At 44.6% G+C, this 26234-nt stretch overlaps 1 protein-coding gene across 1 annotated transcript in view; it reads right to left on the bottom strand.

The window, feature by feature from the left end:
* LOC144610460 (anthrax toxin receptor 1-like) overlaps nt 1–26234 on the bottom strand; it is a 198820-nt gene that overhangs the window by 146283 nt on the left and 26303 nt on the right. Inside the window, exons 2-4 of the mRNA XM_078429186.1 lie at nt 16646–16717; nt 13990–14061; nt 624–705 (exon numbers count right to left, since the gene is read on the bottom strand). Of these exons, the coding sequence (XP_078285312.1) occupies nt 624–705; nt 13990–14061; nt 16646–16717 (226 nt within the window). The remainder of the gene's footprint in view (nt 1–623; nt 706–13989; nt 14062–16645; nt 16718–26234) is intronic.

Below are 26234 nucleotides of genomic sequence, written 5' to 3'. Positions count from 1 at the left end.
CTGAAGATGAATTTAGCTCTAACATTGAGAAATGGGCCAAGATCGTTGCTCTGTTGTCTCTTCTCTGTTATCCATTTTTTCCCAAATAAAGGGCTAGTGTGAAAGCTTAAATAGGTTTCAGGATCAAAAGGCCTATACTTTAGGCTTTAGACTTTAGAGAAACAGCGCGGAAACAGGCCCACTGAGTCCGCACCGACCAGCGATCACCCTGTGCACTAGCACTATCCTACACACCAGGGACAATTTGCAATTTTACCAAGGACAATTGACCCCCAAATCTGTATGCCTTTGGAGTGTGGGAGGAAACCGGAACACCCGGAGAAAACCCACGCGGTCACAGGGGCGTACAAACTCTGTACAGACAGCACCCATAGTCTGGATTGAACCCGGGTCTCTGGCACTGCAAGGCAGCAACACCATAACCTTCCAACTTTTTAAATGATGCAGAAGCTTGCAGGAATTTAAACTTTACAATGACGAGCAAAGAGTTGCATCGCAAGGTCTCACAACAGTCCCCTTCAAGATTGGGTAGGATTTCCCGATAGGAAACACTGTTTTCTGGGAATGATATTGACACAATTCCCTCAACAATTCCAAATAGCAAAGCTCAATGCAGATTGTACCCTTTCAAAGCCTTCGTGCATGTAGGTATCTCCTCCTGGTTGCACCATTTGTAACTCCTCCAGTCCCTTGCGAATTCGTTCCCTTTTGTAAAGACAAACACAATTACAAAAATTAAATGTTATTAGTCACAACCAATTGATCTTATTGCCTGGAATAAATGGTTATCATTGAATGTATTCACTCTGCTAGCTGCATGCAACTCTGGATATTTTGACAGTTTCTCCATAGCATCCCTGAAATAACAGATCAGAAGAAGTTCCTGAAGATTTCATTAGCTTAGACGCATAGCTTTTAAAACAATAAATTCCTCAGTCCGCAATTCCCTTGGAATAATGGCATTATACGTGAGCCAAAGGATTTTTCATGCGCTTGTCAATATTTTCATAACTTAGAGTCCTTTGTTCTATGTACAGTGAGGAAAATAAAGTTTAAAAATATATATCTGTGGAGAAACATTAATCCTACAACTGAAACGTGCTAATGTTAACAGCACTAATTTAACCCAATCTTACATTTTAAAACATATGGGTTCTTGAAGGTGTTACCATGAGGTCCACTCAAAAATTGGAGATGGGTAGAAACATTGAAACATAGGAAATAGGTGCAGGAGGAGGCCATTTGGCCCTTCGAGCCAACACCGCCATTTATTGTGATCATGGCTGATCATCCATAATCGGTAACCTGTGCCTGCCTTCTCCCCATACCCCTTGGTTCCACTAGCCCCTAGAGCTCTATCTAACTCTATCATCACCAATGGCATAGTTAGTACATTTAAGAACCATGAAACTGAGACATACTCAGAAAATGCACACATGTTAAGTACATGCACGACACATGTGTACATTATAGGCATGTATATAAAATAGGCATTTATGTTAAGCTTGCATCCATCTTTAACTGTATGTTTGTGTTGTCATTTGTGAGCGGAGCACCAAGGCACATTCCTTGTATATGCACATACTTGGCCAATAAACTTATTCATTCATTCATTCATTCATTCATTCATCTGGTGCTTTATATTTGCTTGGGATCTGAATATCAGACATAAGCATACCACACACAAACAAACCAAACACTTAAACACCAGACACATCCAAGAACATTCACATATGATTTTAGACTCAGATTTGTATCCAACTAAGGTGTCAGAGCCTATAACAGACAAGAGTCCATTCCATAACCTTCTCAGTGTCTGGGCTCATCCATGAAGAATGCTCATTCAGACAAGATCTTGAAGAACAACCACGAACAGCTCTCACAATATCGGTAAAACGGAGACACAAAAGACTTCAGATGCTGGAATCTTGACCAAAAAAACAAACTGCTGGAGGAACTCGAAGGGTCGGGCAGCATCTGCGGAGGTATCTGGACGGATGGCGTTTCAGACGAAATTGGAGTCCCGACCTGGAACGTTGTCTGCTCATTTAGTTTAGCGTAGAGATACAGCCGAGAAACAGGCCCTTCAGCCCATCGAGTCCATGCTGACCAGCGAGCCCCATACACTTGCACTATCCAAGACACTGGGGACGATTTACACTTTTACCGAAGTCAATTAACCTACGTCTCTGGAGTGTGGGAGGAAACCGGAGCACCCGGGGAAAACCCAGGCGGTCACGGGGAGAAGGTACAAACTCCGTACAGTTCCCTCCACAGTGGTTTGTTTCTTTTACTCACAATGTCAGCGTTTTCAGCGGAACACAAGTTGAATAAAATCATGTATGTAGGTTAATTGGCTGGGTAAATGTAAAAATTGTCCCTAGTGGGTGTAGGATGGTGTTAATGTACGGGGATCGCTGGGCGGCACGGACTTGGTGGGCCGAAAAGGCCTGTTTCCGGCTGTATATATATGATATGATATGATATGATGTGATATGAACAGACTAACAAATTGTTGATGGTATGTCATCAAAACAAGCAGTTTGCAATATCGGCAAGTTGACAGGAAATATTAACCAATATTGCTTCTTGGACCATTTTTGTCTCCCAGGTGGTCCATAGCCATCATCAGTGACTATCTGATTCTATGTACAACCCTTGTTAAGGGAACACCAATACGGCAGCGGCTGACTAGCAGTCTGTCCGTCTTTTTTTCCCCTTTTTTTGTTGTGTGTCGGTGTTGGGGTGGTTTTTATATATATTTTTTGGTTGTGTATGTGTGGGAGGGGGTGGTGTGGGTGGGTGTGGGGGGGGGGGAACTTTTCTCTTCCTCACGGCGCGGGGTGCGGCTCGGCTGCGGGGCCTAACATCACCCGCTGCGGCTCGGCAGCTGGACTTTACATCACCCGCTGCGGCTTGGCCGCTGGACTTTACATCCCGGTGCGGCTTGGCTGCTGGACTTAACAGTGCCCGGTGCAGCTCGGCTGCGGGGCTTAACAGTGCCCGGTGCAGCTCGGCTGCGGGGCTTAACATCGCCCGGTGCAGCTCGGCTGCGGGGCTTAACATTGCCCGGTGCAGCTCGGCTGCGGGGCTTAACATCGCCCGGTGCAGCTCGGCTGCGGGGCTTAACATCGCCCGGTGCAGCTCGGCTGCGGGGCTTAACATCGCCCGGTGCAGCTCGGCTGCGGGGCTTAACATCGCCCGGTGCAGCTCGGCTGCGGGACTTTTCACCGCTGGTGCGGCTCGGCTGCGGACTTGACATCGCCCGGTGCGGCTCGACCACGGGACTTAGCTGCGCAAGGCTTGGTCGCGGGCCTTTCATCGCCCGGTTCGGCCGCGGGACGTTTCAGCGCCCGGTGCGGGGACTGTGCGGGTCGGTCGGGGACGAGCTGTCTGTCCGTGGGCGTGGGGAAGAGAGTGGAAGTTTTGTTGCCTCCATCACAGTGAGGGGGTGTTTCGAGTCACTGTGATGGACGTTTGTGTTGGGGTTATGTGTCTTGTGTTCTTTTTTTTTTTTTTCTATGACTGCTATGTAGTTTCGTTCGGTACTTCGGTACCGAACGACAAATAAAGCTCTGTTCTGTTATACCAATACTCCTTGATTATCTTTTACCATAGAACACAGAACAGTGCAGCACAGGAACAGACCTGTCCTGCCCACAATGTTTGTGCCAAACATGATACCAAGTTAAACTGATTTCATCTGTCTGTACATGATCCACATCCTTCTTTTCCTAGCATTTCCATGTGCCTATCTAAAAGTCGCTTTTATGCCACTATTGTACCTGCCTCCACCATTGCATTGCATTCCAAGCCCCAATCACGCTCTGTGTATAAAACGTGCCCACACATCTCCATTAAAGTTTCCCCTCCCAGCTTATAGCCATGCCTTCTCGTGTTCGACATTGTCACCCTGGATGAGAGGAGATCTTATCGAAACGTATAAGATTATTAAGGGGTTGGACACGTTAGAGGCAGGAAACATGTTCCCAATGTTGGGTGAGTCCAGAACCAGGGGCCACAGTTTAAGAATAAGGGGTAGGCCATTTAGAACGGAGATGAGGAAAAACTTTTTCAGTCAGAGAGTTGTGAATCTGTGGAATTCTCTGCCTCAGAAGGCAGTGGAGGCCAATTCTCTGAATGCATTCAAGAGACAGCTGGATAGAGCTCTTAAGGATAGCGGAGTCAGGGGGTATGGGGAGAAGGCAGGAACGGGGTACTGATTGGGAATGATCAGCCATGATCACATTGAATGGCGGTGCTGGCTTGAAGGCTCGAATGGCCTCCTCCTGCACCTATTGTCTATTGAAAAAGGTACTGACTGTCTAACCGATCCATGCCCCTCATAACGTCATTTACTTCTATCAAATCCCCCTCAACCCCTGACATTCCAAAGAAAACAATCCAAGTTTATCCAACCTTGAAATTGAAACCCTCTAATCCAGACAACATTCTGGTAAACCTCCCCTGCACCGTCTCCAAAGCCTTCATGTCAAGGGGCGACCAAAACTGCATGCAATACTCCAAATGCCGCCTAACCAAAGACTTATATGAAGCATAAGTGGAGGAAACCTCTTCATCTCATGAAGAAGATGAACAAAACCTATTCAGCAACAAACTGATAGAAGAGATTTTCTTGGCTGAAGATGTAATTCTTCAGCAAAGGAGGGTCAAAAGTCAAATGGTGCCAGCTAATTTTGGCAGGTCAATGAGAAATAAATTACATCATTGCCTCAAACGTCTGGCAGAGCTGGATTTCCAAACATAATAGCAGCCTTGAAATGTTCTGGCTCTTTGTAGTAGGAGTTCAACCATTGGTTAGGTCTCTTATAAAACCAGTTCCGCTTCAGTGGATCCAGCTGTCTGGGAACGGAGGCTTTTTTCGTTGACGTTGGTCTGCTCAGCACAGAGCACAGAGCCAGGCCTCCAGGTGCAAGACACTGCTGAGGCCGACAAGAAGAAAGTGCTCCATTGGGAAACAGGGAAACCAGGCTTTGCAATTAGACACCATGGGAACTAGAAGGAATGTTGTGGAGTCTGATCATGTCCTTCACTCTATGATCTGGTTAATGACTGCATCAACTTGAGACACAAACGACAGATAGATTAGGTTTGAAATCTGGGACAAGATCCCACTCTGTCGAAGGTTCATTGAACTGAAAAGTTAATTCTCTTTCTCTTTCCACAGGCGCTGCCTGACCTGGTGAATGATTCCAACATTTTCTGCATTAGTTCCAATCTTGGGACACCGTGTGTGCCCACACAAGGTATCAGCTGTATCAACAAGCTCTCTAGCTTGTTGTTTACTGATTTGTTCTGCGTTATTTTACCACGGCTACTTAATTTTTACACCTTTTCTTCCTTATTTTCAGCCGGCACTTTGGCTTCAGTCCTCTGCTTCCGTGTGATCTCTTCAATACGAAGATTTGTCAGAAAAGCCTTTAGCTACTCAAAGACTTTCTGCCTTTAACCAGATTAGGGGCGGCACGATGGCGCAGCGGTAGAGTTGCTGCCTTACAGCGAATGCAGCGTTGGAGACTCGGGTTCGATCCTGACTACAGGCGCCGTCTGTACGGAGTTTGTACGTTCTCCCCGTGACCTGCGTGGGTTTTCTCCGAGATCTTCGGTTTCCTCCCACACTCCAAAGACGTACAGGTATGTAGGCTAATTGACTGGGTAAATGTAAAAATTGTCCCTAGTGTGTGTAGGATAGTGTTAGTGTGCGGGGATCGCTGGGCGGCGCGGACTCGGTGGGCCGAAGGGCCAGTTTCCGCGCTGTATCTCTAAATCTAAATCTAAATCAAACCCTGGTCTCTGGTGCTGTAAGGCAACAACTCTATTGCTGCGCTCGTGGTCATTTATTTGGTCACATGCTAAATTTATCATGATAATGCCAGCATTTAAATCCATCCTACTTGGCCACTGAACTCAAGAAGGAGTTGAGTGTCGGACACAATGGTTAGTCCAGCCAGCACATCGTTGAACCAAATAAGTTTCAAATGAGAATCCACTAGTTTCATAGTTGCCTAGATTAGCTTTCCTTTCAATACCAGGTTTAGTAGAACCTGTCTGTACGTGATTTGAATCCAACGATGGGCACTCTTTAGTTTAGTTTAGTTTATTGTTACATGTACCACAGTACTGTGGAGGTTTTTGTGGCGTGCTAACCAATCAGCAGAAAGACAATACATGATTACAATCGAGCCATCCACAGTGAACAGATATAAAGGGAATAATGTTTAGTCTAAGGTAATGTCAAGGAATGTCTGGTAGTCTATGGGTCTCAAATGAGGTAGTTAGTTTCTCAGGACTGCTCCCTAGTTGTTGGTAGAATGGTTCAGTTGTCTGGTAATAGGTGGGAAGAAACTGTCCCTGAATCTGGAAGTGTGCATTTTGCCTGATGGGAGAGGGGAGAAGAGAAAGTGGCAAGGGTGAGCCACGTCCCTTTGTTAGGCTGGTGGCCTTGCTGAGACAACGTGAGGTGTAAATGGAGTCAATGGAAGGGAGGTTAGTTTGTGTGATGGTCTGGGCTGGGGCCACAATTCTCTGCAACTTATTGCAGTCTCGGATGGAGCAGTTCCCAAACCAAGCTTTGATGCATCCCAATTATTGGGAGCATGCCGAACTTCCTAAGCCTTCTAATTAAGTAGCGGCATTGGTGTGCTTTCTTGGCTGTTGCTTCAATATGGGTGGTCCGGGCCAAATTGCTGGCAAATCCAGTGACAATGCTATAAAAACTCAGAAAGAAGGGTCCAACAGAAAAACAAAAAATCATAATTTGGCAAAGCCAGACTCAATTACTTCACAAAATTACTCCTGTGGTTTTGAGCTGACACTGAATGTTACTGTTGCCTCTCTCACTAATTCCAATGGTTATGATGGGCAGTGGTCAAAATGCATGGCTTGTTATGGCTTGGGGATTTTCCATCCAAATACAAACTACACATTCCCGATGCAAAAACAAAGCCCCATTGTTGCTGGTCGCCATCACACAAGTCCTGCGCATATCCTGCACATGATTCTCCCGTCTTCATGGGCCCCGCAGGAATAGTGCAGGGATTGAAAATAACTCCAAGGTTAGTTACCATCCCTGGAGCGTTGACCTCGCCATCTGTTGTTAGTGCAGACTTTCCCCCCTTTTCATTTCCAGTCAAACTCCAAATCCAATCTCTGTAAGTCAGGAGGAGGTTTCCTTTTGCAAAAGCCAACCCAACCTCCCCCGTTTGCCTGAACAACTCCATTACAGCAATTGACATTCTTCGCATAAGAGGATCTTTATCCCCCCCCGGATCCCAAGCATATCAACTTGCTACAGACCAGACGCAATGAAAAATGACAAATATATAAGCCATGTCCCAAGAACTGCAGAAGCTATTTTCAAACCTGATCTTTTTGTCAGTTCTGTGTAAGATTGATAATAATAACACCTACCCATTGTACATAGAAAAGCAACATCTTTGATTGCATTCAGTAGAATATGGCAATAGAATATGGCAATGGAGGTGGCACAGTTGCACAGCAGTGGGGTTGCTGCCTGACAAGGCCATAGACTCAGGTTCGATCCCTGACTAAGGGTGCTGTTTGTATGGAGTTTGAACGTTCTCCCCGTGACCACGTGGGTTTTCTCCGGCATCCTCCCACACTCCAAAGATGTACAGTTTGTAAGTTAATTTGGCTTTGGTAAAAATTGTAAATTGTCCCCAGTGTATTGGATAGTGCTAGTGTACAGGAATCGCTGGTTGGCCCAGACTCGGTGGGCCGATGGGTCTTTTTCCGTGCTGTATCTCTAAACGGAACTAAACAGAACATTGCACAGGTTGGTGCAAGGTGCCAATGTGTGGAGTTTCACACCTCAAAATATGGCTGCAGAGAAGGCCTTACACCTGGAGGTTGTAGGGTCAAGATTAGACTTTGGCAGCGCTGAAGGAGACAGTTATCAATGATTACAGCGGCCACGAGCAAATGAAAAGAGGAGGTAAAGAGTCAGGGTTTAGCAGAAGAAGGGAGAGGAGAGGCCAGCATCACCCAGGAGAGGAGAGAAGGCAGCATTTATGTCCATGACAGGTAAAGCCAGACATAGAATCAGGAACCAGGACAGGAGCAACAGGGCTCAGCACCAGGGACAGTTAGATCATGTGGTGTAGTGCGAGGCACCATGTTCAGTAGTTATCTATATACTAAAATTCTCGTTTGTTTGTTCCTGAACTACAGCCAAAACGGTACAAAATAGCACAACAATTTTAGGCCACCTTACTCACCGTCATCCCTTTGGTGCTAATGGAAGATGTTTCATTGAAATCGGTGTTATATTTTTAAAGTTATTCATATTTTAAAGTTTAAATCAATCTCCTAGGGAGGGAGGGGGAGGGAGGGAGGATAAGGGGGAGGGGAAGGCGGGGAGGGGAAGGCGGGGAGGGGAAGGGGGAGGGGAGGGAAGGGGAGGTGGAGGGAAGGGGGGGGTGGTGGGAGGGGGGAGGGAAGGGGAGGGGATGCGAGGGGAGGGGGGAGGAGAGGGTGCTGCATCAATGCAGGAGAGGTTTGGGCCCAACGGGTCCACTTGGTCTAGTTTTTATTATATAGATACAATGTTGATTTTAGTGAATGCCCTCTGTATATGCATTCTTCAGACTGGTGAAATCCCTGTGCATAACATCTAGCTTTCCAACACTGTGGCAAGGTACAGCATGCTAAAAAAGACACAAAGTGCTGGAGTAACTCAGCAGGTCAGGCAGCATCCCTGGAGAACATGGGTAGATGACGTTTCAAGCCGGGACCCTACTTCCACAGCACCCTGTTGGTGTAACACAAAAGCATTCAGCCATAGCAACCTACACAGGGCAAGTCTGAAGAAGGGTCTCGACCCGAAACGTCACCCATTCCTTCTCTCCGGAGATGCTGCCTGCCCTCGCTGATTTACTCCAGCTTTCTTTGTCTATACACAAGGCTACATACATCCCCGACACTGGAAAATACCTAGTGGGGGGAGTTGAGAGGTTGACGATTGAAGATGTTTACTCCATCTGCACATTAAGGTTTTCAAAGGGCCAGCTAATGCCATCAGGAAACCACCAGGCTGGCTTCCACACGGCTGGACTGGGAAGCAGCTTTGTTCTGCAGACGTTCCTTGTGGGGGTCCCACAGAAGACAGGACCAATAAAAGCTGGAGTGCTCTCTTTTTTTTGATGGGTAATTAGCAGCTTCCTGTCAGCTGCTGCTCCTGAAAGCCAATTAGCCATCTTTTCAGCTGGGATACGTTTAAAGCCCAATTCAACCTATCCTGGCATTAGCAGCTTAAAGTGCTCAGGGACAATTCTGAACTTAAATCTCATTTGCAGAATAAAAGCTATCCTGCCAATTGTGATGTTGGTAAATTTATTCCTTTGAAAAATATTTTTTTACTCGAAAGTCGATTTTTATTTTTTTACATACAATTCTGGTTTGTGTCAATCCGACCTTATTAAATACAGATGTTTTTTTTCTTGTTTCTGTGTGCTAGAAATAACTTATCAGCTCTCGGCAAATCTTTAAATTGCCAGAACATTAGCATGTGTAGGAAGGAACTACAGATGCTGGTTTATTGTAGGGAGGGACATTAGCATATTTAATATTGGAGAGTGCTTGACCGGGAATAACCTCATTTGTATGGTTTAAGTGGAATGCTCCAACTGTACGATATCCCATGTCTTATACAATGTCTTATCCCGGGGAAACATAGAAACATAGAAACATAGAAAATAGGTGCAGGAGTAGGCCATTCGGCCCTTCGAGCCTGCACCGCCATTCAATATGATCATGGCTGATCATCCAGCTCAGTAACCTGTACCTGCCTTCTCTCCATACCCCCTGATCCCTTTAGCCACAAGGGCCACATCTAACTCCCTCTTAAATATAGCCAATGAACTGGCCTCAACTACCTTCTGTGGCAGAGAATTCCACAGACTCACCACTCTCTGTGTGAAGAAATGTTTTCTCATCTCGGTCCTAAAAGACTTCCCCCTTATCCTTAAGCTGTGACCCCTGGTTCTGGACTTCCCCAACATCGGGAACAATCTTCCCGCATCTAGCCTCTCCAACCCCTTAAGAATTTTATATGTTTCAATAAGATCCCCCCTCAGTCTTCTAAATTCCAGCGAGTACAAGCCTAGTCTATCCAGTCTTTCTTCATATGAAAGTCCTGCCATTCCAGGGATCAATCTGGTGAACCTTCTCTGTACTCCCTCTAAGGCTAGAATGTCTTTCCTCAGATTAGGAGACCAAAACTGTACACAATACTCCAGGTGCGGTCGCACCAAGGCCCTGTACAAAAGGAGAGGGGTTCTTACTGTGATTGATAAAGACATCTCTTGATGCTCCTGAACACATCATCAGTGATGTAACCTGGGGTCACTGGGTGTTTCGGGTCTTTCAACATCAGACCCCCCCATCCGGGCGACCCAGCCGTGGTTGATCAGACCACGCCTTGTGTTCAGGTGGCAATCGCTCCTCCCCATGGACCTCCTCTCCTGAGCCAGAGCCATCACCATCTCCAGGCTTTCTCCGCTGCCTCTGTGGTGCTCTTGATGGCTCTTCTCCTCTCCGTTACGGTGATGCGCAGTGCACTCAAGGCCTTGTAGAGCGATTGCCCAGCAAAACCTCTGTTAATTGAGTGGTGATCGTATGTTAACAGGAGACAAAGCTCAAACTTCCTGGATCCACTTATTCTGCGTGCTGAGCGACTAAATGTTCAGAGGTTATTCTATCACTGGGCTGGATGGCATCGATGCACAGCCAGCAGCTTTGTAGATAAGCACAGGCTGGATGCAGCAGTGTAAGTCACTCACATTCTGGACTTGTGCCTGTACATTACCATTTAAAGCACAAAATGTGATGGAGGGCAACATTTGCCAAACTCACTTCTTGCTTGGCGACTTGGACTTACCACTGAGCCTGGGTGATTAGTTTAGTTTAGTTTAATTTAGTTTAGTGATGTAGCATGGGAACAGGCCCTTCGACCCCCTGAGCACGCACTGACGTATGGCAGGGTGTATGGGGAGAAGGCAGGAACGGGGTACTGATTGAGAATGATCAGCCATGATCACATTGAATCATGGCCGAATGGCCTCCTCCTGCACCTATTGTCTATTGTCTATTGTCTGACCAATGGTCACCCATTCACACTAGTTCTATGATATCCCACTGTCACATCCACTCCTTACACACTGGTGGCAATTTACACTAGCAATTGTGCACGAGCATTACGATTATCAGGCTATTGAATTTTTAAATATTGTATATTATCAGTGCGTACTGCATTTATGGATCTGTTATCCTGAAGCAAGTAAAAAATTCATTGTTTCATTGTCAATACATAAAAGAATTAAGCACTTGATTTTATTGACTTATTATTTGAAAATACCGCAACTGTTTGTAAGTGGTATGTTAACAGAGTCATTTAAAAACAGTGAAATAGTTCTCTGACCGCATGAGTTATATAATCGAGGGCGGCACACTGGCGCAGCGGTAGAGTTGCTGCCTTACAGCAAACCCAGAGACCTGGGTTTAATCCTGTCTATGGGTGCTGTCTGTACAGAGTTTGTATGTTCTCCCTGTGACCGCGTGGGTTTTCTCCGGGTGCTCCTGACTCCTCCCACCCTCTAAAGATGTACAGGCTTGTAGGTTAACTGGCTTCAGTAAAATTGGAAATTGTCTCTCGTGTGTAGGATAGTGCTGTTGTTCGTGGTGATCGCTGGTCGGTGCGGACTGAGTCGGCCGAAGGACCTGTTTCCGCGCAACATCTCCAAAGTCTAAAAGTCTAAAGAGGCGAGACATTTTGGATGCATCATCTGCCACTCAAAGCCTGACCCACATGTTGGACAGCTGCGTGTATCCAAGCCTTGGGAATGTTGGCAGCCGTGTGGCTGGAACTGAATAGTACGGGCAGGGGGATATTACAGACGGAGACGAGCTTGGACAGTGCGTAGAATCAATTACGATCCTGCCCATGAATGTTACTACCGTTGGGAGTTAATCCATGAAATGCCTACAGTCTACAACTCTCCCATAAAATTCATTTGATTCAGACTACTTCACCAACCTACCACTGTGGCAGTCACAGTCTAAATGGAATGAGCAGGCATGCTTAATAAGATTGCATACTCTATTGTAGCGTAGGTTTGCGGGTCAGCAATGACCCCTCGAAGCTCTGAGAAAGGGCTGAATGTTGGGTACCCTCTATCCAGAATACCCCCCTCCTAATTATCTTTGGTTCAGTTTATTGTCACGTGTACCGAGGGTACAGTGAAAAGCACTTTTGCCACTTCTGCTAAATGTTTCTGTAACTAGTGTGTGAGGATCATTCTGCACTTGCATTCTCTGAGGTTATGTACACGTAACGTTAGCATAGATTTAACGAAAGTGGTGAAAGAACCAGAGGTGCAATGAATAGGTGTTGTTTGCTGGGAAACTCGGGCAGCAAGGTGGAAGCATGTTTAAGGGATAAGCTCCTGAAGCAGAAAACAAAACAGGAGTATCAGTGGAAGTCAGCGAAGAAAATGTGTAATTCTTGTAGAAAAAAACCTAAAAGTGCTGGAGCTCAGGCTGTGTCTATGGAGGACATAAACAGGCAAGGTTTCAGGTCGAGTTTGTATTTAGTTCATTGTCACGGGTACAGTGAAAAGCTTTTGTTGTGTGCTAACCAGTCAGCGGAAAGACAATACATGATTACGAATGAGCCATCCACAGTGTACAGATACATGATAAAGGGAATAACGTGATTCACTAATGTGGATAAGTGTGAGGTTATCCACTTTGGTGGTAAGAATAAGAAGGCAAATTATTATTTGAATGGTGTCAAGTTAGGAAAAGGGGACGTACAACGTGATCTGGGTGTCTTAGTGCATCAGTCACTGAAAGGAAGCATGCAGGTACAGCAGGCAGTGAAGAAAGCCAATGGAATGTTGGCATTCATAACAAGAGGAGTTGAGTATAGGAGCAAAGAGGTCCTGCAGTTGTACAGGGCCCTAGTGAGACCGCACCTGGAGTACTGTGTGCAGTTTTGGTCTCCAAATTTGAGGAAGGATATTCTTGCTATTGAGGGCGTGCAGCGTAGGTTTACTAGGTTAATTCCCAGAATGGCGGGACTGTCATATGTTGAAAGGCTGGAGCGACTAGGTTTGTATACACTGGAATTTAGAAGGATGAGAGGGGATCTTATCGAAACGTATAAGATTATTAAAGGGTTGGACATGTTAGAGGCAGGAAACATGTTCCCAATGTTGGGGGAGTCCAGAACCAGGGGCCACAGTTTAAGAATAAGGGGTAGGCCATTTAGAACAGAGATGAGGAAAAACTTTTTTAGTCAGAGAGTTGTGAATCTGTGGAATTCTCTGCCTCAGAGGGCAGTGGAGGCCAATTCTCTGAATGCATTCAAGAGAGAGCTAGATAGAGCTCTTAAGGATAGCGGAGTCAGGGGGTATGGGGAGAAGACAGGAACGGAGTACTGATTGAGAATGATCAGCCATGATCACATTGAATGGCGGTGCTGGCTCGAAGGGCCGAATGGCCTACTCCTGCACCTATTGTCTATTGTCTATTGAATACCATTTAGTGCAAGATAAAGTCCAGTAATGTCCAATCAAAGATTTGCTCGATGGGAGAGGGGAGAAGAAGGTGTGAGACTGGACCTTGATAATGCTGGTGGCCTTGCCGAGGCAGCATGAGGTGTAAATGAAGTCAATGGAAGGGAGTTTGGTTTGCGTGATGGTCTAGGCTGCAATGCAGAATATTTCTTCAGACCGAAGAAGGGTCCTGACCCGAAATGTTGCTTATCCATGTCCTGCAGAGATGCTGCCTGACCCATTGAGTTACTCCAGCACTTTGTGCCCTTTTTTTTTGGTAAACCAGCATCAGCAGTTCCTGGTGTCTAACTCTTGTGGAAACTCTGCACAGGCACCATGGCCTCCTGCATTTCACAATGCCAGGTAAACGCTAACTCATTTGGGCATCACTCACCTGTCCTCTGTCAAGGTCATTAGTGTGGTACCTCTGGTTGAGAAAACGATGAAAGACATTCTCAGCTGTGGGCTGCAAAAGAACAAGTGCAGATCGGTTAAAGTGAGCAAGATTGTGTGGTTTAAAATCAACTGCAATACATTCTGCTACAAAGGCAATTGTAGAAATCATTTTGTTTGCTGCACAAATTTTGCTACACGTAACACCAAAGAGTTGGAGTGGAAATAAATCTTCAGTCAGATGGGTCAAACATGCAATGTATATTGGTGCAGCTGGTCGAGCTGCTGCCTCACAGCGCCAGAGAGCCAGTTTCAATCCTGACCTCGGGTCCTGGTTGTGTGGAGTTTGTACGTTCTCCCCGTGACCGCGTGGATTTCCTCCGGGTGCTCCGGCTTCCTCCCACATCCCAAACATATGAGGGTTTGTGAGGTTAATTGGCCACTGTAAAAAAATTGCCCCTAATGTGTAGGGAGTGGATGAGCAAAGCGGATAACATAGAACGAGGGCAAATAGGTGATTGACGATCAGCATGGATCCAATGGGCCAAAGTGCCTGTTCCCATGCTGTATGTCTAAACTAAACTATGCCATCAGCCAAAACATTATGACCTGATGAGCCAACACATTATGACCACCTGCCTCATATGCTGTTGGTCCTCTTTGTGCAGCCCCATACGCAGCAGGGTGCGATGCACTGTGTATTGTGACACATTCCTCCCGTGACCACCATTAAAATTTTCTGTGATTTGTGCCACAGTAGACTTTCTGTCGGATCGGACCAGACGGGATAGCCTTCGTTGCCCTCGCGCATCGATGAGCCTTGGGCGCCCAACACCCTGTCGCCGGTTTGTGGTTTGTCCCTCCTCGGACCACTGTCGGTAGGTACTCACCACTGCTGACCGGGAGCACCCCACAAGCCTTGCCGTTTCAGAGATGCTCTGACCCAGTCGTCTGGCCATAACAATTTGGCCCTTATCAAAGTCGCTCAGGTCTTTACTCCTGCCCATTTCTCCTGCATCCAACACATCAACTTCAAGAACTGACTGTTCACTTGCTGCCTAATATATCCCACCCCTTGACAGGTCCCATTGTAACAAGATAATCAATGTTATTCATTTTTCACCTATCAGTGGTCATAATGTTTTGGCTGATGGGTGTATGTAAACTACTCTACCTTTGATGTTCACTTATATCGGAACTAAATTTAAAAACCAGAACACAACATGCTCACACTGTAGAATGTATTTGGTGCATGGGTGAAGATGAATTTCTTTTGTTACTTGGACTGGAAATTTATATTGTAGCCACATTAAATAAGCAATACACTCTTGACTGCCCATTATTCTAAAACAAGTATTTACAATTATGAAGGGCCTGTGGGACTGCATCTGGAGAACTGTCTGTTCTCTGGGTTTCCTGGTTTAATGTTAAATCTGCCATGCAGTGAAACAACTGTTCCTAGAGTGGCATGACTGTGGTATCAGGTGGTTTTGGGTTTGCTCAGTCTGTGCTCATAAGAATTTAAAAGACCGAGAGGAGATCCCAATGAAACCTTTAAAACTCTGACAGACTGGATGGAGGGAGGATGTTTTTCGTAGCTGAAGGGTATAGAACCAGGCATCAGGGACATTTAAGATAGACACAAAATGCTGGAGTAACTCAGGCAGCATCTCTGGAGAAAAGGAAGGGGTGACGTTTCGGGTCGAGACCCTTCTTCAGGCCTGACCCGATATGTCACCCTTTCCTTTTCACCAGAGACGCTGCCTGACCTGTTGAGTTACTCCAGCATTTTGTATCCGTCTTCGGTGTAAATCAGCATCTGCAGTTCCTTCCTGCACATCAGGGACATTTAAGACTGAAATGAGGAGACGTTTTTGACTCAAAGGACGTAAATCTATGGAATTCTTAACCACAGAACTATAGAAGGCAAGTTACAGATTCTCCTCCATTTTTATGAAGGTGAAAGATAAATTGTACATGATAAAGGATATGTACAGAATGTGGCAATGTGGTATTGAGTGGGAAGATCAACCATAATGATATGAATGGCAGAGCAGGCTTAAAGGGCCCAGAGGCCAACTTCTGCTCCTTTTTAATGTTTTTTTCCTCGATATTTGTTCCCACTGAAATACCAGGAAGTTATACATCAAGTCACACATCATTCCAATTTGGAAATATACTGCCATTTCTTCATCAATGTGTCCAAGTTCGAGTAATTGCTCCTTAAGATGGCACTGTGGAACATCTGCACCAGAAGGACTGCAGATGTTCAAGATGATGCCTCACCACCACCTTCTCAAGGGCAGTTAGCGACGGGCAATAATTGGTAATTGATTACTATGGGCAATTAATTATAAATGTAATTTATAAACATGGCGTCTATTCCAGCTTAGTGGTCAAAGGCGCATTTCAGAGTTTGCATAACTGTTGTGCACCAGAAGGAAAAGTAGACGCAAAATGCTGGAGTAACAAAGTGGGTCAGGCAGCATCACTGGAGAAAAGGAATAGGTGATGATTTGGGTGGAGACCCTTCTTCACACTGCCGTTCCTCCAGTATTTAGTGTCTATCTTCAATGTAAACCAGCGTCTGCAGTTCCTTCCTACGCAGAAGGAAAAGTAGGACATGTTTCCTAGGAGAAATCCAAGAGGATATTTACCTGATGAACTTGTGGGCAAGGTGATTCACAAAGTAAAAAATTTCACTCCAGTGATTTTGAACGCTCCCAGATCTGAAAGTGAAAACCAAATTACCAGTTAAAGTTTCATGCTTAAAGAATTACATTTTTTGACATTTTTTTCTTTCTAAACATAAATAAATAAAACTAATTTATCTATAAAACCAGTTACTTCTCTCATGTTCAAACAGTCAATCAGTTCTGAAGAAGGGTCTCCACCCAAAAGGTCACCCATTCCTTCTCTCCGGAGATGCTGGCTGTCCCGCTGAGTTACTCCAGCATTTTGTGTCGACTAATAAATAATGGAACTGGTCAGGAGCAGAATTGAGACTTTCTGTAAGGATGCAATCTTATCAACAATGGTCAACAAGACTTCAGACAGAGAGATATGGCTTTGCTCACGATTACAGCATCTGGAGTCGCGTGTGTCTCCTGGAAACACTATTTCATTCTTTGATGTTGTGTCCCAGGACCTCAGACAGAGTTCCAAATCAGATTCAATATGAAAACCATCATTCAATTTCAGTTTTCCACTTTGGGGTGAGAACTTTGTTATGGATTTTTAAAAAAGTAAATGAATAGTAACACGAACAATGGATAGTGTTTAGCGGACAATGCGGCAAACATAGAAAATGGAAACACTTTGTGAGTGTTACTGACAATATTTAAACATGAAACTGAAAAAGACTCGGGAGTCTCAACAGTGGCCCAACAAATCTGGAGTCTTGGCAGGTGGCCAACCAATTTGGAGAAACAATTGGAAAGGCTGAGGAAAGAAAAGAGGAGCAACAAACTAGGCAAACCTCTACATAGGTACTGATCAACATAGGTTTAGGTTTACCAAGGTACAGTGAAAAGCTTTGTGTATTTGCCATAAACTAGATAATACTGCAGATGAATACAAACAAGCCAACTCAAGTACAATAGGGAGAGTGAAGAGAAAGATAACAGGCAGTGTAGGAAAATAACTGCAGATGCTGGTACAAATTGAAGGTATCACAAAATGCCGGAGTAACTCAGCAGGTCAGGCAGCATCTCAGGAGAGAAGGAATGGGTGACGTTTCGGGTCGAGACCCTTCTTCAGACTGGTCAGACTGAAGAAGGGTCTCGACCCGAAACGTCACCCATTCCTTCTCTCCTGAGATGCTGCCTGACCTGCTGAGTTACTCCAGCATTTTGTGATACCAAGATAACATGCAGAATATAATTCACAACATTGTAGAGTAACAGTTCCAGAGGAAAAAGTCCAATGTCCGCAATGTTGTCCACCAAGAACTAGAGAGCAGTCCTGAGCTACTATCTATCTCATTGAAGATCATCAGATTATCTTTAATTGGACTTCACTCATCTTTATCTTGCACTAAACGTTAGTCCCTTTGCCATGTATCTGTGCACTGTGGACGGATTGATTATAATCATGAATCGTTTTTTTTGCTGACTGCTTAGCACACAACAAAAAGCTTTTCACTGAACCTCGGTAAACATGACAATATACTAAACTAAACTAAACTAAACTAAACTAAACTAAAGAGGTAGGTTGGAGAATCAGAACTGTACCCTAGCTAATGGAAGGACAATTCAGAAGCCTGATAACAGAGGGGAAGAGGCTGTTCCTGTGTGTGGTGGTGCGTGCTTTCAAGATTCTTCATCTTCTGCCTGACGGAACTAGGGAGGAGGAGGAATAACAAGGGTGGGAAAGGTCTTTGATTATGCTAGCTGCCTTCGCAAGGCAGCATGAAGGTTGGGTGGAGTCAATGGTGGAGAGTCTTGTCTGTGTGATCGACTGGGTTACATCCACAACTCTCTGCATGTTCTGGATCATCAAGTTTAAGAAGAACCACCAGCGCAAATTTAAGATATTCAAAATTTGGGCGGCATGGTGGCGCAGTGGTAGAGTTGTTTGCCTTACAGCGCCAGAGGACCGGATTCGACCCTGACTACGGGGTGCTGTCTGTACGGAGATTGTACGTTCTCCCCGTGACCTGCGTGGGTTGTCTCCGAGATCTTTGGTTGCCTCCCAAATATATACTGGTCTGTAGGTATATTGGCTTGGTATAAGTGTAAAATTGTCCCTGGTGTGAAGGATAGTGTTAATGTGCAGGGATTGCTGGTCGGTGCAGACTCGGTGGGCCGAAGGGCCTGTTTCCGCGCTGTATCTCGAAACTAAACTAAACTAAAAAAAATAAAAGAACTACTGGGGTAGCTTCAAAATATTTATCTTTTAAAAGGCAGACTAGAATGTGCAATTCTCCAATTAAATAATGTTCTGAAAAGGAGTGATCGAAGATTAGGTTTCAATAGGGTGCTTTAGATGGAGAATGGAATCAGGGGAAAGTTTTACTTGTGTGTTAATAAGTTACAAGCTTTAAAATGCAAGATGGTCTCTACATAAAAGTCACTGGGAACAATTAAAAGTAATGGAATTTAGATCATCTAAATTCTTATAAACCTCGTGTGCACGGTGGCGCAGCGGTAGAGTTGCTGCCTTACAGCGAATGCAGCGCCGGAGACTCAGGTTCGATCCTGACTACCGGTGCTGTACTGTACGGAGTTTGTACGTTCTCCCCGTGACCTGCGTGGGTTTTCTCCGAGATCTTCGGTTTCCTCCCACACTCCAAAGACGTACAAGTTTGTAGGTTAATTGGCTGGGCAAATGTAAAAATTGTCCCTAGTGGGTGTAGGATAGTGTTGATGTGCGGGGATCGCTGGTCGGCGCGGACCCGGTGGGCCGAAGGGCCTGTTTCTGCGCTGTATCTCTAAATCTAAAAAAAAAATCTATATCTCACATTTCATGATTGGTACAGGGATTTCCCTGGAGCAGTCACAATTACCATTTAATGGTGGAGGTCATTTTGATACATTAAACAAAAGATTTCATCATTCATACCCCTTTCAGACTGCCCCAATGCAAGTAGCTGCCAATGAATGATGTGGTCGCAGTTGTTTTCTCTGCAGAAATGTGGGCAAACCAGCAGCCAATGTATACAGAGAGAGCTCCCACAAACAGCACTCTGATCACGACCAGATGATCCCTCAAACGGTGAATGAATTTTTTTTTTTTTAACTGGAAAAAGCTAAAATAAGAACAGAAAATGTTGGAAACACGCAGCGGATCCGAATGTCTTCGACCTGAAATATTAAGCGTGTCACTTTCCACTGATGTTGGCTGGCCTGCTGAATGTTTCCAAGTGTTTGCTGCTTTTAATTGTTTTATATATATATAGTGAAGTTGGCTGAGGGATACATATTGTCCAGGGCACTCACGCGGTAACACAAAAGAACACGAGACACAGGAACAGACGCAGGATATCAGGCCCTTCAAGCCTGCCCCACCATTTCATATGATCATGGTTGATCGACACTGGCCTCAAGTTGTCTTCTGCGCCATTTCACCATACTCCTGAGTTGCTCTATCTATAATATTTTTATCCACCTCCCCTTTAAATATTTCCAATGATCCTAACAGGACAGAGAATTCCAGAGATTTATCACCCTCTTTGAGAACAACTTTCTGCGCACCTCAGTTTTAAATGATTAGCCCTTTATCTTACAATTGTGTCTCCTTACACAAGATTCTTCCACCAGTGAAAACACCCCAACATTTACCCTATCAAGCCTCCTTAGCCAACACTCTGAAAATGACGGCATGCAAGACATCAGTTCATCTTGACCGTTACATAATATGTTCCTTGCTCCGTTACCATCAGGGATATGGGCCAAACCTTTGCAAATGGGGCTAGCTTAGATGGAGCATGGTGGTCAGTGTGGATGTGTTGGGCTGAACGGTCTGTTTCCATGCTCTATTCATAATATATTGGTGGCTTAACCCTCTAGTATTTCTGGAAATCTCACAACGTGCTTAAATGGTGACATTTGATGCCTTTAAAGCATGAATATCAAACATGTTCAATTCAATGGTTATTTTATTCGACTATATTCACATACAAGTCCCTTAAGTTCTTCAACTCAAGCATCTAATTGGGTATATTTATAACCACAAAAATGAACTATCCAGATAATTACATCTATCAATCAGAAAATGAGGATTTGCAACAGTCTGGCTGGTCATGTCTGCTCCATTTGGTCTAAAAAAACTCTTCAGCACTTTCTGTATATGGATTCCAATACAACATAGTAAACTAATGTTTAGCTGATTTAGTTTAATTAGGCATGCTAAATTCTGGAGTCGCCATCAAGACACTCCAAAATAACTTGGCATCAATAATCATACCTGAAACAATTAGTATAAGAAAATAACTGCAGATGCTGGTACAAATCGAAGGTATTTATTTCACAAAATGCTGGAGTAACTCAGCAGGTCAGGCAGCATCTCAGGAGAGAAGGAATGGGCGACGTTTCGGGTCGAGACCCTTCTTCAGACTGATATCAGGGGGGCGGGACAAAGAAAGGATATAGGTGAAGACAGGAAGATAGAGGGAGAACTGGGAAGGGGGAGGGGAAGAGAGGGACAGAGGAACTATCTAAAGTTGGAGAAGTCAATGTTCATAACACTGGGCTGCAAGCTGCCCAAGCGAAATATGAGGTGCTGTTCCTCCAATTTCCGGTGGGCCTCACTATGGCTCTGAAACAATTAGGTAAATTGTTCTCCTCAGTTCTCTGAATGGAAATGAAGAACTCTTTTCTAAAACTGGTCCCTACCTAATGGCTTTCCCAAAATCAATGCCAGATAGCCTCATTGCTCTCTCCATATGTAAAAATCCAGGTAATATTTAATACCAACCTCTGTGCACTGCTTAGCACCTCTCATGGAGTAACATGTTCTTAGTTTAGTTTAGTTTAGTTTAGTTTAGCTTAGTTTAGTTTAGTTTAGTTTAGAGATACAGCATGGAAACAAGCCCTTCGGCTCACCGAGACCACGCCAACTAGCAATCCCCGCACACTAATGCTATCCTACACACACTCACGGGACAATTTACAATTATACCAAGCCAACTAACCTAAAAACCTGTACGTCTTTGGAATATGGGAGGAAATCGGAGATCCCAAAGAAAATCCAAGAAGGTCACGAGGAGAATGTACAAGCTCCGGACAGACAGCACCCGGAGTCAGGATCAAACACGCGTCAATGGCGCTGCGCCACCCGTGCCAACTTCTGCCCATCTCTGCATCTGTCCGATGAAGCTGCAGCAAACAAATTTCTATTGGAAAGTAAATGATCTTGTGAAGATTGTGCCTTCTTTTTGACCTTTAATGGACAAAAATAAATCAAGTGAAAAGTAAATATAAGGGGGGTGGGGGTGGGCTCCAGTCTTGGGTTGGATTTTAACCAACTTCAATTCTTTATTTCTATTCACGGTGCTGAAAAGAATTGAAGGACAAAATCCTCTGCCATATTAATTATTTCCAATCATAGAACAATCCACGCTTTGTTCTCTCAACATATGGGCATTGTGGGGCAATGAGCTTGCATCTGATTTATTGAAGTTTTACTGAAGCAGCTGCAAATGGCCATGTTAATGGGGGCCTTGTTCAAAGACAATGTAGCTGCACTACTCCAGTCCAGACATCTTTCCTCTTCCCTCTTGTTGGATGCTCGAGACAGAGCAGTTGTTTGGTTGCGAAAATCAGTGGAAGACTGTTCTTGGGAGTATCAAAATGCCACAAAAAGAGAGAGAGGGGCTTTCTGTTCTACGGGGGATGCTTAGAATTTTCAATGAGCCTAATAGGAGTCAAGTGGAAGAAATGACCAAATAAGGTGATGGATAAGGTCAAAAAATGGAACCCCAGCATCCGGCCCCTTTTGAAATGAAGGAGAAACAAAAATATATTAAAAAGTTAACAAGAGTTAAAAGTGTCCCTTGCCTACATCTGGTGCTTTTACAAGCTTTGCAAGGCCACGTATGCAAAATCCCAACATAAAATAATTTAAAAATCATTTAATTTAATTTAATTTAATTTAAAAAAATTATTTGTCATATGTAGGTTGGCACAGGGTCAACGGTACAATGAAATGTATTTGACAAGACAACGGGTCACCTCAGCAGTAATATTCCAAGGATAAATAAGATAAAAAAAGACATTAGTAAGATAAAAAGACAATATTAAAATAATTAACATATATGATGTGAAATGTGTTTATGAGTTCAGAAGCCTGATGGCCTGATGGTAGAAACTGTTCTTTAGTCTTAATCATGTATCATCTGACACTTTTATCATTGTCTCGTCAATAATTTGTCCCCTAAATGCAGTCTCTATTTGGTTCATGCATAACAAGCAACAACCAGAAGACAATAGGTTAGAGAGATGACAAACATTAAAACCGCATTCTCTCTTAAGATTTGTTGAGGTGCCAGTTCAGAGGGTAGATTCCTTGCCTTTGATCTCAGGACAACATTTGGGCAGGTACACGGACAGGATAGGTTTAGAGGGATATAAGCCAAGTATGGGCTAGTGGGACGAGTGTAAATGAGGCATGTTGGTCGGCGTGGGCAAGTTCGGCAGAAGAGCCTGTTTCCACGCTGTATGACTCTATGACACCAACGTATGAATTGTGAAGGTATAAAAACTGGGACAATACTTCAGTGAGAACTTGAGATGTTGTACTCCAGATACACACAAGTAATCACTTAACACCTTTCCCGAGCATAACACGGGGACTATCTCAGGTATCCCAGGCCAATACTTGCTATTGAGGGAATAGGTACCCCAGGTTAATTCCCGGGGTGGCGGGACTGACATATGATGAAAGAATGGGTCGACTGGGCTTATATTCAATGGAATTTAGAAGGATGAGAGGGGATCTTATAGAAACATATAAGATTCTTAAGGGATTGGACAAGCGAGATACAGGAAAAATGTTCCCGATGTTGGGGGAGGCCAGAATCAGAGGTCACAGTTTAAGAATAAGGGGTAGGCCATTTAGGACTGAGATAAGAAAAAACCTGTTCACCCAGAGTGTTGTGAATCTGTGGAATTCTCTGCCTCAGAAGGCAGCGGAGGCCAATTCACTGGATGTTTTCAAGAGAGAGCTAGTTATAGCTCTTAGGGCCAACGGAATCAAGGGATAAGGGGAGAAAGCAGGAACGGGGTACTGATTTTGGACGATCAGCCATGATCATATCGAAGGGACGAATGGCCTACTTCTGCACCTTGTTTCTATCTTTCTAATACTTATTCCCCAATTGATAACACTAAAGCAGATAGGTCATTATCACGGCATGTAGTTGTAGGAGCTTGCTGTGATAAACAACAAGGGTAACCATGATAAAATAAATAGGCTATTCAAAATTCCAGATGGACTATCTACTTGAGCTTCTTACTTTGATATTTTCACAGATGACCATCTAGTGTTCTTGCTTTTATATATGTACAAGTATACCACTGAGTTTCATATTAATCCCATTCTTTTTTTAAAAGTGACATTGGCACTTTCATTTCACTGCACATCGAGTATGTGTATGTGACAAATAAATTTGACTTGACTTGACTTGACTTGACCCAATAAGGCACATGCATTACTTGTTCACTGAGTTTCTATAGGTGGGGTCTAAGGATTTTGTATCTGCTGCCAACATATCTGGTTAGAGGTCTAGACGTGCATCAATCTGCAGTGGCCTCGCCTTCCCCAAAACATCCATCTGGCATCGAACCTCCTAGAAATCCGACTAAGAGACCAACAGCCTTTTTGTGATAAAAGAGAAAGACCAAGCCACTATGGCACTATGAGAATGATCAGCCATGATCACATTGAATGGTGGTGCTGGCTCAAAGGGCCGAATGGCCTACTCCTGCACCTATTGTCTATTGTCTATAGGCAAAGGATGGCAAGGATCAATTCAAAAATGGAAATGGGAGAGGCAGGCGACTCAGCCTTCAATAGCAACCTAACAACCCAGTCTGAAGACGGGTCCCAATCCGAAACGTCACCTATCCATTTACTCTTTATTCTTGCTATTGAGGGCGTGCAGCGTAGGTTTACTAGGTTAATTCCCGGAATGGCGGGACTATCATATATTGAAAGACTGGAGCGACTAGGCTTGTATACACTGGAATTTAGAAGGATGAGAGGAGATCTTATCGAAACGTATAAGATTATTAAGGGGTTGGACACGTTAGAGGCAGGAAACATGTTCCCAATGTTGGGGGGGTCCAGAACAAGGTGCCACAGTTTAAGAATAAGGGGTAGGCCATTTAGAACTGAGATGAGGAAAAACTTTTTCAGTCAGAGAGTTGTGAATCTGTGGAATTCTCTGCCTCAGAAGGCAGTGGAGGCCAATTCTCTGAATGCATTCGAGAGCTAGATAGAGCTCTTAAGGATAGTGGAGTCAGGGGGTATGGGGAGAAGGCAGGAACGGGGTACTGATTGAGAATGATCAGCCATGATCACATTGAATGGCGGTGCTGGCTCGAAGGGCCGAATGGCCTCCTCCTGCACCTATTGTCTATTGTCTATTGTCTACTCCAGAGAAGCTGCCGGACCTGCTGAGTTACTTGAGCACTCTGTGTCCATCTCAACCTTTGGGTCTGCTCTCCATTACAACAAGATTATGGATAATTAAGTATATTATCCAGATATCCTTGTTTTTCCTGGTGTCAAAAAATCGATAACGATCAAGCCATCATACCCGCCAGGGATGGAAAAGTCCCATGATCGCAGCCCTCTCGGTAAGGAAATTCTTCCTAATGTTAGTCCTAAATGGCTAATCCTCTATCCTGAAGCAATGAGACTTTCCAATTAAGAGAAATACCTTTGTGGTATCCAACACTATAACACGATAAAGAGTCATAGAGCTTGGAAACTGGTCCTTCAGCCCAACTTGCCCATGCCGACCAACATGTCCCATCTGCACTAGTCCCACCTGTCTGCCGTTGGCCCACATCCCTCTAAACCTATCCTATCCATGTACATAGAAATATAGAAACATAGAAAATAGGTGCAGGACTAGGCCATTCGGCCCTTCGAGCCTGCACCGCCATTCAATATGATCATGGCTGATCATCCAACTCAGTATCCCGTACCAGCCTTCTCTCCATACCCCCTGATCCCTTTAGCCACAAGGGCCACATCTAACTCCCTCTTAAATATAGCCAATTAACTGGCCTCAACTACCTTCTGTGGCAGAGAATTCCACAGATTCACCACTCTGTGTGAAAAAAAACGTTCTCATCTCGGTCCTAAAAGACTTCCCCCTTATCCTTAAACTGTGACCCCTTGTTCTGGACTTTCCCAACATCGGGAACAATCTTCCTGCATCTAGCCTGTCCAACCCCTTAAGAATTTTGTAAGTTTCGATAAGATCCCCCCTCAATCTTCTAAATTCCAGCGAGTCCTGTCCAAATGTTTTTAAAATGTTGTTATCGTACCTGCGTCAACTGCCTCCTCAAGCAGCTCATTCCATATACCAACGACCCTTTGCAAAAAAGTTTCCCCTCAGGTACCTATTAAATCTGTATCCCATTAGATTCTGAATCTTTAGTTTACCTTAGAGATACAGCATTGAAACAGGCCCTTCGGCCCACCGAGTCTGCGCCGACCAGCGACCCCCGTACACTAGCACTATCCTACACACTAGGGATAGACAATAGACAATAGGTGCAGGAGTAGGCCATT

The sequence above is a fragment of the Rhinoraja longicauda genome, chromosome 36, assembly GCF_053455715.1.
Source record: "Rhinoraja longicauda isolate Sanriku21f chromosome 36, sRhiLon1.1, whole genome shotgun sequence".
NCBI lineage: Eukaryota > Metazoa > Chordata > Chondrichthyes > Rajiformes > Arhynchobatidae > Rhinoraja > Rhinoraja longicauda.
The sequence above is the reverse complement of the archived record's forward strand: the minus strand, read 5'-3'. Positions and strand labels throughout refer to the sequence as shown.